Source organism: Lepus europaeus, chromosome 5, assembly GCF_033115175.1.
Source record: "Lepus europaeus isolate LE1 chromosome 5, mLepTim1.pri, whole genome shotgun sequence".
NCBI lineage: Eukaryota > Metazoa > Chordata > Mammalia > Lagomorpha > Leporidae > Lepus > Lepus europaeus.
This window is the reverse complement of record NC_084831.1, coordinates 139138385-139155320: the sequence shown is the minus strand read 5'-3', so window position 1 is coordinate 139155320 and position 16936 is coordinate 139138385. Positions and strand designations below refer to the sequence as shown.

Here is a 16936-nt window from a genome sequence, read left to right as displayed (position 1 = left end):
CCACAACAGCCAGAGCTGAGCCAGGTGTTCCATCCAAGTCTCCCAGATGGGTGGCAGGGCATTATGCTGCCTTCCCAGGCACATCAGCAGGAACCTGGATCAGAAGCAGAGTAGTAGCAGGGACTTGAACCAGCATTTGGGTATGGAATGCCCATGTCATAAGCCATAATTTAACCCACAACCCTGGCCTGGTGCTGTGGGTTCCTAAGAATCTCCATTGCAACCATTATCCACCCACCTTTTCAGGAAGGAGATGCCTGGAGGTTGAGCTCAGGGATCAGCTAGGCTCAAGAACAATGCCTGGGCTCCCTGCCTTACGTGGCTTCCATGGAACCCCCAGCTGCCCATGCTGGGATTCATGCCTGCTCTGACCTCCTGTACTCCCTGGAAGTGTGGGTGCTTCCTTCTCCCTGAAGCATGGTCTCCTGGTCTGCGGAGAAAGCCAAGTGAAGGACACTCTGGGGTGGGCAGGAACCCAGCTTCCCTCAGGGCTTCCCAACCTCCTTTTGCAGGGATTCTAGGATGATGACTAAATTAGGAAATCATTTCAGGGGTTGAGGTTCTACAGTAGTGGGAGGAAGTAGAGAGGAGGCCTCCCCCAAAGACTGTTTGAGTGGGTCGAGACATTTAGGACTGTACCATGGGGGGCAGGGAAAGGGTTGTGCTGGCATCTGGTATGTGGGGTGTCAGCAGTGCTGCTACACAGCCCACCATGCACAGGACAGCGCCCCCAACCTCCCCCAGCCCAGAGAATTAGTTGAAACTGTCGAGGGGGCTGTACCGCAAAGCTTCAGCGCCCATGTCCTTGGGAGCTGGTTGAAAATGCAGTCTGGGGGCGGATGTTGTGGCAGAGCAGGCTGAGCAGCCACTCAGGACAGACACCCCCAACCCGTATCCGAGCACTGGTTTGGTTCAGAGTCTCAGTTCCACCACTTCAGGTCCAGCTTCATGCTAATGTATCCTTGGAGACAACAACAGGTCATTGTTGCCTGCCACCCACATGGGAGACTGGGATGGAGTTCTGGGCTCCAGGCTTCAGCCTGGCTCAGCCCTGGCTGTTATGGGCATTTGGGGAGTAAATCAGTGGATGGAAGATTTTCTCTCTCTCTCTCTCACTTTAAAATAGATGAAAACAAATAAACATTGTTCAAAAATGCAAAGTCTGTTGTCCACCTGTGAGGCTCTAACCTGAATGGGTGTGGTATTTGGTGCCCAGGAACGTGCATCTTCAAGCGTTCTAGTTCATCCTCTGTCACTCATATAGGTGCATTATGCTCCACACTGAGACATACCACTGCAGACCAGATTTGGAGCATGATTCCAAAACTGGTCCCTGGGCCTGAGAGAACTCGTGAAAGAACCACTGAAAAGCTTCTCACCAAGCCAAGTCTTGCTCCATCCCGGGAGAGTGTCGTAATGTACCTGGCTTCCATCCCAGCAGTCTATGGGTTGTTTTGATGGTTAATTATTTAAAAAAAATTTTAATTGACAAAATTGTATACATTTAGGGTATACAACAGGATGTTTTGGAATACACACACACACACAACTATGGAATGGCTAAATTGAATAATTTAACCTGTTACCTCATTTATTTTGTGTGTGTGTCTGTGTGTAGAAAACACTTAAAATCTATTACCAGTTTTCTACTATGAGATTTCATTACAGTCATCCTATTATACACTGGGTCTCTTAAGTTCATTCCCCTTGTCCAACTGAAGCTTGTATTCGGTGACTAACATCTCTCCAACAAGTGAGATTTGTTAACCAGAATGTGACGTGAATTAGTACAGGACTTTGGCCCTCTCTTTGCTGGTGTACCAAGTCAAGAAAACCCTGCCAACTGATTTCATTCTGGGAAAACCCAGGGTTTGTAAACAGGTCACTTGCAGCGCACGGACAAGCTGACCTAGAGCAGTGCCTTTGTGGTTCACCTGCAGCTACTCACGTCGCCTGGACTCAGTGATCCTCCTTCTATTCAAAGCCATCAGAATGCACAAGGAGAGGTGAGCCTGTGGCCAGCAGAAACAGCACCTCCTAGTCCCCACTGAGAAACAATCCAGGCTGGCAGCTACGTCTGCCGCAGCCTGCCACGTGCCAGACCTCTTGGGGCTGCTGAGTTGGGAAAAGGTCCCAGATTGTTTAGGGGGGCTGGTAACAGCCGCATAAAGCTGGCGGGGTTCCTCAGCTCTGTCTTGCAACAGATTAACTGCTCGGCACATGTTAGCCATTCATGTTAAATATGCTGGAAGGACATTCCATTCCCACTACAGTGCTGTCTGGGGAATTACCAGGGCTCCCCGCTCAAAGCTGGCTCTGGGCCACCATCTCAAACACCCACGCCCAGGGTACTGCGTAACTTGGACTTGCTCTCTGGAGGTGTCTATGCTGCATGTAGGCCCTGCCCTCTGCTGACACTCCTTGTGCACAGCATAACCTGGCTGGCCACCAAGACTTTGTCTCCCTCTCTCAGGGTGCTCTCTAGGCTGCTTCCCCACTCTCCCACTTAGTATGGTTTTGGGGTACTCTGAGCCATTGCCTCTTTCTAGAGATCTTTTGCTTAATTTAAGTCCCCTGTGGATCCGTCAGAGGCTGAAATTCACTATTGGATGTCCCTACCATATAGCGGGGGAGGGAGGTCTTGTTTGGAAAACAGAACTATAAAGAAATCTCTCTATATACAAATTACATATATATAAGACATCTCTATAAATAATGACTGCATCCAAATTCCTGCTCTAGGGAACTGGACCAACCCTGCTTCCAGCAGCCCAAAGCTGCATCCCTGGGGCTACACAGCCCTCTTTTGGTCTGTTTGAAAAAGCTCACAGCTATTCAAAAGAATTTTGTTTGTTCCAGACAATACTTGAGATAGGCCCTTAAGCTTTTACTTAAAACATAAAAAAGGTGGGGGTGTGTCTCAGCATCGTGGGTTATTATCTGAGCACCAGTTTGAGCCCTGGTTGCTCCACTTCCCATCCAGCTCCCTGCTAATGCACCTGTGAAGGTAGTAGAAGCTGGCCCAGGTACTTGGGTCCCTCCACCCAAGTGGAAGGCCAAGGAGTTCCTGGCTCCTTGCTTTGGCCTGGCCATCCCTGGACGTTGAGGCCTTTGGAGAATGAACCAGGGGATGGAATTCTGTGTGTGTGTGTATGTGTGTGTAACTCTGCCTTTCAAAAAGATAAATCTTAAAAAGGGGGGTGTTACAATTGTAAATCCTTCCTCTTTCCCTCAGAGATACTACAGGAGGGGTCTTTACAAACTTTGTGAGGAATGTATGTTATGAGAAAATTAGGCATGAATTTCAAATTATTTTCCAACAAAATAAATTTTTTTCAAACTTCCCCTGAATCTGTGTACCCTTGTTTGTGTCTTTCTCAAGGGTCTGGAAGACATTCTGTTGAAATGTCATCATCAGGAATGCGGGGGCCTGCGTCTCCAGCTCTGGGAGGACAGAATCCTAACTTCGGCCACTGCCGACAAGCAGACCCTGCAGGCCTGGTCACAGGACACTCACCAACCCTCTGCAGTTTTCCACTTCTCTGATGCAAGCTGAGCTCCACATCAGTTCCCTCCCAAATCCTAAAATACCACCTCTGCGCAAGTCTGAATGGCGCTCAGCTCTTTCCCCTGCTGTCGGTATGAAAACTGAAGAAAAATCTCCTTTCCTAGCATTAACTAATGTCCAGCTTGGTTTATCTGACCAAGCCTGCTCACTCTGCAGGATGGAGAAAACTTTAAGAGGAAACCGGTCCTCACAAAAGGAAGCGGAGGGGATACAGTGCTTGACACGAGGTCCACAGGGTCCTCCCCTCAGAGGTCACTCCTGTTTCTCACCTGCCAGCCCACTTCACTTCGTGGGCGTGGAGCAGTGGTAGAAGTGGGGCAGGTGATACCCTGGACACCTCCCTCCTCCTGAACCACTCTTCTGGATTCCCTGGCGTTCTACACATCTGCTTTTCCTCCTGCCTCCTGCCACCCGGGATGGGCTCATGTTCACCTGCCCACTCCCTAAACCCTGGCATTTCTGGGGGCTCTCTTCCCAGCCTTTCTCTCTGGACCCCCTCAGCAACTGCCATCAACCCAGGAGCAGCAGTTCTTTTAGGCTCAATACTTCAACCCTGCATCTTCAGACCACACTCTTCTGACCTTCCAGCCTGTCCCGTCAACCACTTTCTGGACATTTCCATAGGGACATCCTGGACACGCCCAAGTTGGAAGGAAACGGGGAAATCCCAGAGCATCACATGCCCTGTCAAACCTGCTCCTACCTGTGCTCCCACCGGCCAGGCACATGGCACTCTCTGTCCCTGTTGGTCACCACAGAGCAGTATTGGGTACACAGCTGGCAGCACCAGCCTTGCCTTCCCCCTCCACAACCAGTGCATGGCCATGTCCTGCTCCCACCCACTCTTTTCTGTCCCCACACAACCACCTGGGTGCCTATCAACCCAAGTCCAACCAGCCTCCTGTCCACTGTGCACCCGGGAGATAAACCAGACTGTGTCACATTCTAGCTTCAGGACACTTTCATGGCTTCCAGTGTAAGCTCTTCATGTGGATTCCAACCCTCAGAGCCAGGTTCTACCTTTCTCCCCAGTTGCCCCTCTCTGCAACCCCCACCCTCCTGGACATCCCCACAGCTACAGGCCCTGGCCTTGAAGTGCCCAGTTCCCTCTTCTCACTGCACCTTGTGCAGGCAGATTCCCAACCCTCAGATATTTAGGAATGAGGCAGGCCTCGCTTTAGAGCCAGTGGGGACCTGCTTTATTGCACACCCCAGGTGGCATGCCTCTTGTCACCTGGGGCACAGGGCAGTGGTGGTCAAGGTTCCACGCCAATCAGCCCTCATCCTCCTCCTCCTCCTGCCAGGCCCAGCTCTGGGCTGAAACCAGCACAGTCGGCGGGACCCAGATCTTCCACCAGGTCTCAGGACAACGTGGTCCTCCATGTCCAGGTCACATAACTACAGCTCCAAGGCCGTCAGCTGCCAGCTCCCTCTCCTATTCCCCAGATTTACCCACTGAAGAAGTGGGAACAAGGTAGCCAGGAGAGTAGCAGCCAGCAAAGTGGGCAGAGGCCAAGGGTAATAGTCCATCACCATTGTTTATTAGACATACACCAGATTTTCAGTACAAGTCATGCTCAACACCCTCCACTCTACAGGAAGGCTGCAGAGGCCAGGAGAGGAGGGGAGCTGGAGTGGGTGGGTCGGGGAGATCCATGGGAAGCTCGACCGGTGCTCTGAGCAGTTGGCATGCCCAGAACCAAGAAATCTGGGTGAGACACATCACATTCTACTGCTGTTCCAAGAATGATGCCTGCTCCATGGGATAGAGTGCCAAATAAATAGTCAATAAATAAGTGGGGCTGGCCTTTCTTCCCCTGGAGAGGCAGTGTGGATGGGCCACCTGCTGGGAATCAGGCCAGGTGGGCAGGCTCTGTCCCATTAGGTCTGAGAGCTTCAGGCGGGGTCTGGCATCCCAGCTCATTCTGCTTGGTGAGTGAGTGCACAGGCTGGAGGGACCCTGTCCCCCTTGCTCTGACCCAGTGTGCTTGTGCCTCCAAGTCCTTCATCATCCCCAGTACCCAGCCAAGTACACTCAGGGGTCAAAGACCTCAGGAACTGGGGGTGGGGGTGGGATGGGGGCAGCACCCACAGTGCCACTCAAATGATGCTGTCACCTATCTCTCTGCATCTCCAGCTCTGCTCATGGCTGCTGAGAGGCTCTGAAACCTGCCCCTGTCACAGTGTGATGAGGCAGGGTCCAGGTATCTCCAAGTAGGAGCAGCTGTGCTCAGACTGAGATTCAGGGAAGGGGACGGGCTCTTCCACACTGGGTGTTTGGGGGCAGGTGAAAGAAGGGGAAATGGAATATTGTGAGACACAGCCCACTGAACAAGCCAGTGTAACTTTGTAGCTACAAAGGGTACTCGACACCCCTGTCACTCTTGACCCAAGTTACTGTTGCTTTGTGTGAGCTAATATTTCTGTCACTCTAATATTTTCAAGAATTGCACATCTAGATGTGCCACAAATTAAATAATCCATGCCAGAGCTGAGAGAGGCCTGTGACATAAACCAACAGAGCCCCAGACAGCAGACAGCAGACAGCAGATGGCGACAGGGCTGCTTTGTAAGCCACATCCCATGGTGTTGGGAGCAGTGGGAAAGTAAGGGCAGGACAGTGCCCGCTCCAACCTGACTCTGAGCAAAGGGCTTTCCCCGAGGACTGGGACAGGTGGGCCCTGCAAGTGCGGGTCTCAGGTACCAGCAGAAAGGACCTTGCAGCTGTGGGGGGAGGACAGGCTTGGAGGGGTCATCAGGGACATCGAGCCAGGGTCATCCAGAGAGCTGAGGCACCTGAAACACATATCACACTGAAGGGTCACCGCGTTGCCCTCCCTGGAGAGCCCCCGCCCAGTGGTGTCTCACCACTCCTTGCCCCCTCCCACTGGACGCTGAGCCAGTCTCACACCCAGGTATGTCAGGAGGAAGCCCCATGAGAACAGAGACTAGGGGACTGTGGGTCTTGTCTCATTCCTGGAGCCTGGCACTGTGACAGGCAGGCAAGCACTCAGTACTCAGCCTGTTACTTGCTCATTTTCCTAAATAACTAAATGCCTGAATCCAAATGGGAGCCCCCACCAAGGCCCTACCCTTCCCTTCCCTTCCCCCACCATGTCCCCGTACCTGGGGCTGGTCACTCCCACAGGAAGCGCACGTACCAGATGGTCTCGTTCTTCAGCTGCGGTCCAAACAGGGGGTTCAGCTGAGCCAGGATGGCGATGAGCCAGCTGCCAGGGACACAGAGTGAGTGGGTGCCAGGCATAAGAGCAGCCTGCCCCGGGTTCACAGGGGGACCTTGGGCACACTTTCCTCCCCCTCCCAGGGAGGATGTGACTGACTCAGAGACTGCAGGGCCTGTGTTGCCCAGTGGAATCACCCGCACCCTCTAAAGGTGTACGGAGCTTTGGTTTGGCTCGATTTGGTTTTCTGTAGATCTGTTAAGGTCCCTGAATGAGGACAGGACTTGGGATTATAGAGGAGGCAAGGCTGCCCCCAGAAACCTGACCCCAGCACTTGGGCCAGGCTTTCCCACTTTGCCCACTGTAGCAGGTGCCTCAAGACTCTGGAAGTCTCCCGGGACCACTTCAAGGGTGCTGCCTGACCTTTTGTTCTGACTATCCCTCCACAGCCTGTAGAGTGCCTGATGGACTGGAAGTCACCAGAAGTCATTAGCTGCTGAACAGTGGCTGTGAGCTCCCCAGGTATGTGTGGTCATTTCCAGATGTGGTGTTTCCTGACATGGCCCCATATTTTACCTGACTGCATCTCATTTGTGGCCTGCATTTGTGATTAGCCCACACCTTGTTGCATTTCCTCGGGCTCCCCCAGCCTGTATGTCCCAGTCTCTGATCCACCAACTCTGGGCCACTGGGAGGTCCTCCCCAGGTCAGGTGAGGCCAGTCAAGCCCTGAAGGACCAAGAACCAGAACTGGAGAAAGGGCCTCAGAGCTGCTCTGTCCGGAAGAATTCTGAAACAACCACACATCTCCACAGATACAAATTAATATCTAAGAGTCAACATTAGCTTTAACAAGTTTTAGTTTGTGTGAGTCTAAGGTAGGAAATATTAAACATCATGTAAGGTAAAATTAGAGAAAGAGAACTAATAGAACTAGTTAATAACCTCATCGCACAAGCAGACTTTAACTACAATAACATTGAGCAAATCTGCGAACAACTCAATGTTTAAAACAGTCCTGAGGAATATGCTAATTGTCTTTAATCAGCATCTCACCTTCTCCCCACCCCGTCTTGACTGTGCTAAGTTAGGAACATGCAACTATGTCAAGATGATGTATAAGAACCCTGCAGGCTTCGTGTGGCCAGGTGAATCACAGAGGCCACCTCGAAACCTAGAACTGGAACTTAGCTCTGAGTTTGCCAGCCAGGATGGTTTAACATGGGGCAAACTCACAGCAGGACTGGGCTGGGTTTTTTTAGGAGGAAGCAGCTGTTGGGAATGGTCATTTTAGACAGACATACAGACACAGAAGACTTGGAAACTGATTTCCTCACACTGTCTGGGTTCCCGAGTCTCGTGTCTTTTCTTTAGCCCCAGGGTCTCTTTCCCAAGTTTGAAGACAGGCTGCTCTCGCCCTGTGGTTCTAAGCTGGCTGCATTCCAGACACTTGACGCACTCAGTAAGAAACAGGGACTCCCACGTGCCGGTTCTGGAGCTGTGATGTACCAGGTCTAGCTGGAGCTCTGAAAACTGTGTCTGAAGACCCCCTCCAGGCGACTCTGATGCCCCGTCAGGCACAGACAGCACTGAGCCGGTCCACAGATGAGAAAAGGGTGGCCACAGGCTTGTAGAGCTCAACCAGGTGACACGCTGGTGTCGGAGCCACAGCCAGGGCCTGGAGTTCACTTCTGCCTCCACTCCTGTACTCTATACATCCAGTCTTTCAAGAGGAGTTCACTACCAGAACAGATGGGAGAGGAGGTTGGGGGAGGGCTGGAGCGGGGGACAAAGGCCAGGAGAGTGATACTTACAAGAGGTAACAGCAGACGGCGGTGGCAACCAGCATGGTGATGATCACTCTGCAACAGAAGGAGGACACAGGTCCAGACCATGGAGCCAGCACACTCAGAAGGCATGGCCAGGGCCAAAGAAAGAGCCCCTGGGGTCAGCTCCGTTCCTTCTGGCTTTCCCCAGTGCCACCCTCAGGAGGCTGATGTTTACTTATGGTGGGAATTACAAGATGAAAAATAAAAACTCCAAGTCTTGAGTTAGGAGTTTGGTGTAGCAGTAAGACCCTGCCTGGGACACCCACATTCCAGATCGGAGTCCCTCAGCTTGAGCCCCAGCTCTGCTCCCAATTCCAGCTTCCTGGGAGGCAGCACACGATGCTTCAAGTACTTCGGTCCCTGCCAAGTCCACAGGTGGAGTTCCCTGCCTCCTGGCTTCAGCCTGGCCCAATCCCAGGAGCTCTCCCCACCCCCATGTAAAACCAACCTTGACTGCCTCTAAGTTACCTGAGAAATCCTTCCCTCCATCACCTTTCTCCATCACCCACTATTTCTCATCTTCTGGCAGACAAGTTGGGAAAAGCCCCAATCACCATGTGACCATGGGGTGGTCTCTGGCACTCAACATTCACTGGGCAAGGGGAAGAAAACAACAGAGCAGGAGACAGGGACAGAAGCCATTTCTAAGGCTGAGCCATTTCTAAGGCTGAGTAAATTGTTCTAAAAAGAACAGGGATTAGTTTGTGTCCACTCAGACTGAAGACAGAAGCTTAAAATGAGGAAAGACTTCAGTTAGACTGAAGAAAGAACTCACAAAGGTTTGCAAGACAGATGCGACACTACAATGGTTTACAAAGTGAAGCAGCGGATCCCTGATCCCTTGGAGATCTTTAAGGACAAAGGCAACACCCATATGTCCAAGCATCTCCTGCCAAAGTTAGACCCATTTGGAACCAGGGCCCAGGACCTCTGACCTGAAGAAAGCATTGCAAGTTGGTGTTGCAGATATCGGCACCCAATCCCTTCTTTAACATTGTTCTGCAGCTGGGGCCAATCCCCACTGGGCACTGGGAAGCCAGAGTCGTATAAAACAACCTCTGACCTCCCGGAGCAACTAGTCAAAGGGGAGGGCTTTACAGCTGAGGATGCCAGGAAGCAGGAACTGGCGAACCGTGCTAAGGAACCTTCAATACATAACCCCAGCCCAAACTACCACACATGCCATACGCCACGCCCTGGTAAGTGCGTTATTTCAGAGAGCCCTCATGCCCGTGTTACCTATGAAGAAGCTGAGGCCTGACATTTGCTTAAGGTCACAGGGCCAGTAGCAGGGCAGCGGCCGCATCAGAGCCCACCTGCAGGAGGCCGCCACCCTGTCTTCACCTTCGGAATCTGCCTTTGCGCCCCCAACCCCGCTGCCTGTTTCCAAGCTGAAGGCGGCCCAGGCGCAGACTTCGGGGGAGCGGGGGCAGGCGGAGACCCTGGGGCGGGCGCTCGCTGCAGAACAGGAAGCCTCCGCACCCACGGTGGTGGTGGTGGTGGTCGGGGGGGGGGGGGGGGGATGAGCCCGGTCACGGGACGGGAGAAGGGGCCGTAGCGATCCAGGGCCCGTGCACCTTCCTTACCCGCGGTTGGGTCCCTTCGGCACGAACCAGGGCCCGGCGATGCCGATGACGCCCCAGAACGTGGTGAAGATGATGACCGGGAGGGCGAAGGAGTGCGCCGTCATGGCCGGGCGCGAGATGCTCAGGCGGGATGCAGGGCCGGGTTGCAGACGCTCCAGGCGCGCGGGTCCCCAGCCAACCGGCGGCGAGCGGCGAGCATGCGCGGCAGGCCCGGGGCTGAAGGGCGCTCGGCTCGCCCGGCCTGCGCACGCGCGTCTCCCAGGACCCGCCGGCGACGCGGGGCGTGTCCGTGTGGGCATCGCGAGCCTTCCGTTGCTCTCTAGTCGCAGGAGAACGCAGGGGCTTGGGGACCCACCTCGGAGGTCGTCTGAGGCATTCTGTGCCTCAGAACGAGACGCGCGGGCTCGGCCCGAGGGCCTCTACGAAACTCCGGTCCCAGGCCGCCCTGCATCGGCGGCGGGGTCGTGGGCCCATGGTCTGGAGTAGGAGGAGATGCAGGCGGCCTCGGTTCACGTAGCTCCCGGGCAAGAGCTGAGGACGTTTTGGGGGAACGCGGGGACAGAAAATCAGAGCCCCGGTGGGAGGAGAGAGGGGCGACAGGGGCCAGCGCCCTCTTCAGGCAGCGTCCATATGCAGCCAGCCCAGCAGGGGCTTGGGATCAGATCCCGGGCTAATTGTGCGAACGGCTGCAGTTTGCTGATGGATAAAATAGGACTATGGCAGCTCTTACAAGGTTGCAGGGGGGCTAAATGAAACAGCGCGTGACAGCACTTACATGGTAAGGCTGGGTAGTTTCTTCCATCGGAGCTGGAAGGGACTTTGGAGCCTGGTGTCCTTAGGCTTTTTGGCCCAGCATACCTTTTGCACCCAAGTACCTTCTACAGTAATGAGTGGCTCCCTGGCCTCAGTGGCAGCAGAACACGGGAAAGGGAGCGATCCCCACGTGATGTTGAAGGGAAACGTACCTGTCTTTTTCCTGACGCCCTGCCAGCCATGTGAGCTCCTAGCTGTTTCCCCAAAGCAGGAACCAGTCATCCTTCCTGTTCTCAAGTGGGAGGCCTCGTCCCTCCATTCAGCAGTCTCACAAGCTGGAGATGGGGGTTGGGTGGGCGATACAGGGTTTGAGGTACAAAATACCATCAGCCCTCCTTCAGTTCCTGCAGACTGGCGGTAGGAGGAGCGTGTTGGGGTAAACGCCATCCTAGCCTCCCAGGAGCCTCCGATCGCGTGGAGAAGTGGTATGTTCTGATCAAGAGACCTATCTTCAAAATAGTCGATGTCCATTATGAGAATTCAGATGAAGAAATCTGGGAGACTCCTTAGAGGAGGTGAGACATTGTAAGGGATGGTTAGGATCCCCATCAGGAGTGTGCACTGGTGAGGACACTGGCCCAGCATCAGTGCACACTTGGTAACCAGGGGATGAGTACAATGGGCTGATCCATGGAGTCTTTCCAGAGTCACCTGGAGGGTTCCCGCTCTCTGGCTCAAATGAGTTCTTCCCTGGATTGTTTTTATTCTCTATAAAATGCCAACTCTGTAGTGAAAGCTCTTTCCTTCCTTGCCTCTGCTTTGGTGAGACCAGCCTGTTTCGGGTGTCTAGTTTATACTGTTGTTTTACTCTCCTTGATGTTTCATTTCTGTGTTAATTTGCATGTGATTCCCAGTGTCATCTGTGTGATACCGTGGGGTGCAAGGGGATCAAAGCCATAGACTGGTTCCTACTCCTAGCACAGAAGCCTGACCTGAGCCCGCAAGCTCCTGCCACAGGCCCCCTAGACTATGACTGAATGATATGGGCTCCTTGGAGATAAACTGTTCCCTGACTAACCAGCTCCCCAAAAGACAGTTCCATACTACCTACCACACATCTATTTCATAGAACTCTGGTTTTAGATGAAGGGACCTAAAGGGTAAGGTAATCCCCGTACTTTGCAGATGACAAAAAAACAGTCCAGAAGGCTGCAGGAACTTCCCTGCAGCCCCCCAGTTCATCAGTGAAAGAAGCAGAACTCATTCCTGACCCAGTGTCTCCCACACACCCAGCACAGCCTCAGGAGCCTGCATCCCAGCTGAGACTGTTTTCTGAGGCAGCATCAAGACAGGCAGACAGGAAAGGCCATGCCAATGAGGTCTCAGATGGAAGTGAGGATTCTATCGGGGACTGGACTAAAAGCCACCCTTGTCACCAGCACCCCTGCCTCCAACAGATCTTCGTGTCTCCCCAGCAGGGCAGTACACTCTGGGGTCCTTCTGGTGTGAGCCAGGGGGGTTCCAGACAGAGGCCCACCCTACAAGGGCCCCTAGTAGCCATCCTGACCGTGGCAAAATATTCAAAGACGAAGTCTCTGGGCACCCATCCCCAGGGGCACAGGTGCTGAGTGCAGCCAGAGCTGTGCTCAGAGGCAGCATCTGCAGAGTTGGAGCAAGGGCCCAACCCAAGCAGGAGCCCACCAGGGTCCCTGGTGCAGGAAAGGCTTCCAGGAATGAGGGCCATGCTGACTCATGGGAAGACCCGCAGTGAGGAGGCCCTGCCTGTGTCCCCAAGATAAGGGCTGATGCGTTTCCAAGGCAGCAGCACAGTGGTGTATGGGTGCTCTTGGTAAAGAAAGGCAGGGGAACCACACCTCCTTGAGCCTCAGTGCCATCTCTCATCTTCCAGCAAGGGCGATGGAAGAGGCTGCCTTGCTGCCAGGAGCCGCCTTCCCTGGAAGCCTGCCCCACTAAGAAGAGAACTGCCCAACCTGAACGTGGAGCCTGCCCTGGCATCCCATGTCCCAGCAGGAGGTCCATGCGGCAAGGGGAAGCCCTGGGAAGTGGGTAAAGGAGACTGTCCCGCCCCACTCTGGGAGAACTTCTTGGCCGGGTGGGAGCCAGTTCAAGCAGTTCTGACTGCTCCGACTTGAGTCTAAGAGCAACCCTACCTATGCTTTAGCTTCAGTTGGTCATCTTAATGTCCTTTTGAAAACACACACACACACACACACAAATAAGACTGGATGTCTTCAGCCGCAAAGAGTTGACTGTACCCCAGCCTCTGTAAACCTTTGCTCAGGTCCCAGTGGCAAGGCCAGCCTGACGCTGGCTCCAGAAGGGATCCTGAGAGCCCTCTGTCACGTGGCAGGTCTGGCACAGCGCTCTCACTACTGGTGGAAATAGAGGGGTTTTCCTTGGAAGTCTGGCTCTTTTATTCCCCGTAAACCGGAGGAGATTATGTGCGTGAAAGCACTGGGTGGACTACGAGGTGCTAAATGAATGTACAGCAGCAGCCCCGTACCTGCTTAAAACTGCTTCAGCATCTCATCTCTGCCTTGCAACTCTCACTGGGCTCACTTGCAAGGGCTGCAGAGGAATGAAATCAAAACTCACTAGAAATGTACACACACACACACACACACTCGCACTCTTCCTCTGCCCATCTCTGCCCCTGGCCCTGTCCTCACCTGGAAGGAGGAGATCCAGCTAGCTTTGATCAGCTTCTCTCTCCTGCTTCTTGTTTAGGGACTTACCAGACAGACATGTGTTGAAATAAACTCTGCTTTATTCAGATAGCAAAGGGTTAAAAAAAAAATCAAACTTTTTTTTTTTTTTTTGAAAACCTCATTTGCAAAACCAGAGGTGAGAATGCCCAAGGCCAGTCACTCGTGTTCTTGTGTTCTTGGTGTTCCTGGCAATACAAACACTTACGTGAGGGAACCGGCCCACCTTCACCTTGTCCATACTTAGCACCCCAGGTGCTTGCCCCATGCAGGACACAAAAGCAAAGGGCCAGGGAAGGTTAGGCTAATGCACCTGGCCAAGACAAGGGCCAAGCTCCTCACTCCCACCTGGCGTCTCTATGGCTATGAAATCAAAGTGTCAGGTATAAAGCTGGTTACTTGGAATGGCAGCCCAGTGGGCATCGGTCTTCAGGGACAGGGAGGGAGAAAAGCCAGGACATATATGTGGAGGTACTGTCAAGACCATGGGTGGGAAGGAGGTAGGGTCGAGAGCCAAGGGAGAGGGCCTGCTCCTTCCACTCCTGGTGCCCTTCAGCTGGCTTTCTGGAGAAGCACAGACAGGAAGCTTCTGGAAACAGGGTCAGCCTGGGCTGGACTTCAGTGAGGGTGCTCACCACACCCCTTCCCTGGGAAGAACATCGGTCCTCTTCTTTCTTCTTTGCCTGCAGCTGGCAAAGGGGCACCCTTGGGAACCTTGGGTTGTGCAAAGACCTAGGATAAATCGCATTTTCAGTCACCCTGCTCCAAGCAGACCGGCTTTCTCGCCATCCTCAGAGTCTGCTGGTGTAGAGGGGGTGGGGCCTTCCTCACCTGCTTCCCCATGTTCTAGAATTGCTCTCACAGATGCCCACGCCTTGCTGGCTCCCTGGAGCAGCCCCCTTGCTCAGAGGGACCCTTACAAGATGGAAGATGCAAAGGGAAGAGTGCTGCTTGCTGGAACAGCTCCTCAGTCTGAAATCCCTGGGAAGGAGTGGGAACTACGACACGCTTGAAAAAGTACCCCTTTCTTTTCCATCCCACCGGGTCCACAGCACCCGGCCCAGGCAAAGGCCTGAACTCCCATGGCAACTCACACAGAGGGAAGGCTATGCTCCATCTTGGCCACACAGGTAGTGGCGCCTGCCGGAGCTCTAGCTCCAAAGGCCTGTGGTACCCCCCAGAACTCAAGGCCCATAGGGCTGGGAGGAAGCCACCGCCACCAGTGCCATTGGTTAAAGGCAGAACATGAAAAAGCAATTCCTGACCTGAGCCCACAAAAACAGGGAAGCCAATGGCAGAGTGCTGAGGGCAGGGTGATGGGAAGGGAAGGGGATAACCACAGTGCTGTGACAGCGGTGAGGTGCTTGGATGCCAGCATCTCAGGGGCTTCCAGCATCTTCTGACAAAGGCCAGACTGTTGGCGAAGAGGCCCAACCAGAGGGCTTGGAGCACAGGGCAGGAACCCACTGGAGACAGGCAGCACGCAAGGTATAGAAAGAATACAACTTTCTGCCTATCTGAAATGAGCGTGTGGCAGTGCCAGAGATGCCCCTCCCTCAAATGTCCCATATTGCCCAAGCACTGTTAAGGATGGTGGGACCCAGACAAAATCATCCTTATCCAGGTGAGCAGCCGCCTGAGCCTGCTAAGACAAAGCTGCCCCTGGAAGGGAAAGTGCTTTTCTTTGGGCTAAAAGAAAAGAGAAGGCACGGGCGACTGGGGATCTGGCAGTGCCACAGGCCCTTCCCTGCCTTCAGGACACGGTTCCTAAGCTGGAGCATGCCCATGAAGCAAGTTACAAACCCCCAGGCACTGAGCTCCACTTAGGGAGACTTGATTCTGCACATCTGGGGTGGGCATGTTCAACAAGCGGCCCTGGCGATTCTGCGCAGTCTCCGGGGCAGCCTGTAGAAGAGTGGGGCAGGCTGTCCAGCTGCTGGTTCATCTGGAGAGTACCCCTCCCTACAAGAAAGGCTGGTGGCGAAATGCATACCTGTCCCACTAAGACGAGGGCAGTGGCTGAGGCATCTAAGTCTATACCGCAGGCCGGAGGTCTTTCTCTCAAGGAGCTCCAGGTTCTCTCACTCACTAACCCATGGCAGATGGGAGCTAGCAGGCACTTGGATTTTCTGCTGCACTTCAAGGATAGGGAAACCGAGGCACAGAAAAGAAGGATGAGTCACGGCCAAACCACTGCCTGCAGCAGAGCCAGGGCTGGATCCCAAACTTTCCAGCTCCAAACTTGGCCCAGCCTGATACGGGTCAAGTCCAAGTGCTCAACTGGTGGGCGCTCAGGCTCCCTTCCAGGGAAAGCACCTGTCCTCCCTGTCCAGGAGCTATGGGTGCTCTGTGTAAAGTTTTGTGTCATCCTAAAGGCAGGCCCCAGGAGGAGGGCGAGACATTCTGTGATGCGTGTTTCCCACCTGATTCACTACAGGAGCCAGGGGGGCAGACCCCACCACAATGACACATGCAAGTGCTTGAGGGCAGGCCAGCTGTCCCTAGAGCATGGTCCTCGTCACTCCCAACAGTGACCTCCCCCCTGCCACTAAGGCTGTGGCAGCCTCTCTGGAACGCTCCCTAGGAGTGTGTCTGGAGGGCTGGGGCACTTTGTTAGGCCCCTCCCTCCAACAGTCTCCCACTTCAGGGAAGTCCTCTTGCCACCAGAACATGAGGTGAAATCTTCCATGATTCCTTCCTGGTGCACCTCAGAAACAGACTTGAGATAAGAGCCTTTTAAGTATATTTGTGTGCTGAGGGCACTGCTGTGCTTGGTGGTGGGGGTGTGTGTGGCCTTGGGCAACAGGTGGTGTACCTCCTAATTACCTTGCCTCTCGGTGATGCAGGCTTCAGCCATCTTTGGAGAGCAACCCCACTGAAGGAAAACACTAGGGCAGTCTGGATTCTGCAGAGGGCCTGTCCTCGTGTGCACAGTTCCAATGCCCCTCCCTCAGGACAGCTCAGGGGCCCCCTGGCTGGCGTGGGGGTACAGAATTCTCTCAATAGGCTCTGTGATGCAGTCCTTCAGCACCTCCTCTGACTCCCCGGAGGGTGTGATGGGCCGCTTCTGGGTCAGAGACCCCCTTGTATGGAGTGCGCCCACCTCCTGTTTCCTGAGCCCTGCACCTGTGTAGGAGGAAAGAACACGACAATGAGAAAAACACACAGTGATCCCTGCACACATCCAGGTTGGCCCCTATGGCTGTCTGGTGAAGAGAGTGCCCCAGGCCAGATGGAGGCCACGGCCAGGATTGGGCTTTGCGGCCCTCACCGATGCCCTGGTACAGGAGTCT

At 53.9% G+C, this 16936-nt stretch overlaps 2 protein-coding genes across 5 annotated transcripts in view; both read right to left on the bottom strand.

Annotated features, from left to right (window-relative positions):
* Positions 1-5087: 5087 nt before the first annotated feature.
* On the bottom strand, positions 5088-10362 carry ATP6V0E2 (ATPase H+ transporting V0 subunit e2). Of its 2 annotated transcripts, none has more exons than XM_062192820.1 (4): positions 10165-10362; positions 8564-8611; positions 6730-6798; positions 5088-6364 (listed from the first exon to the last, which is right to left on the bottom strand). In XM_062192820.1, the coding sequence occupies exons 1-4, from the start codon at positions 10266-10268 to the stop codon at positions 6265-6267; spliced, it is 321 nt and encodes a 106-aa protein (XP_062048804.1). In that variant the 5' UTR covers positions 10269-10362; the 3' UTR covers positions 5088-6264. The 2 variants fall into 2 exon arrangements, with proteins under 2 accessions (XP_062048804.1, XP_062048805.1); XM_062192821.1 differs by having other exon boundaries at positions 6277-6364; positions 6695-6798; positions 10165-10361.
* A 3330-nt stretch (positions 10363-13692) lies between these two features.
* ZNF862 (zinc finger protein 862) overlaps positions 13693-16936 on the bottom strand; it is a 33483-nt gene continuing 30239 nt past the window's right edge. For 2 of the 3 annotated variants that reach the window (XM_062192818.1, XM_062192819.1), the window contains one exon: positions 13693-16769. In XM_062192818.1, the coding sequence (XP_062048802.1) occupies positions 16594-16769 (176 nt within the window). In that variant the 3' untranslated portion in view covers positions 13693-16593. The remainder of the gene's footprint in view (positions 16770-16936) is intronic. The other variant, XR_009865973.1, reaches the window with a different exon arrangement.

What these genes read in the sequence shown, in the direction of transcription:
- ATP6V0E2 (XM_062192820.1), bottom strand. Translation starts at nt 10,268, where the DNA reads ATGACGGCGCACTCCTTCGCCCTCCCGGTCATCATCTTCACCACGTTC. An exon ending in CCGAAGGGACCCAACCGCGG is followed by an intron (nt 8,612 to 10,164) that starts GTAAGGAAGGTG and finishes CTTCTGTTGCAG; the next exon opens with AGTGATCATCACCATGCTGG. An exon ending in CTGAAGAACGAGACCATCTG is followed by an intron (nt 6,365 to 6,729) that starts GTACGTGCGCTT and finishes TATGTGTTTCAG; the next exon opens with GTGCCTCAGCTCTCTGGATG.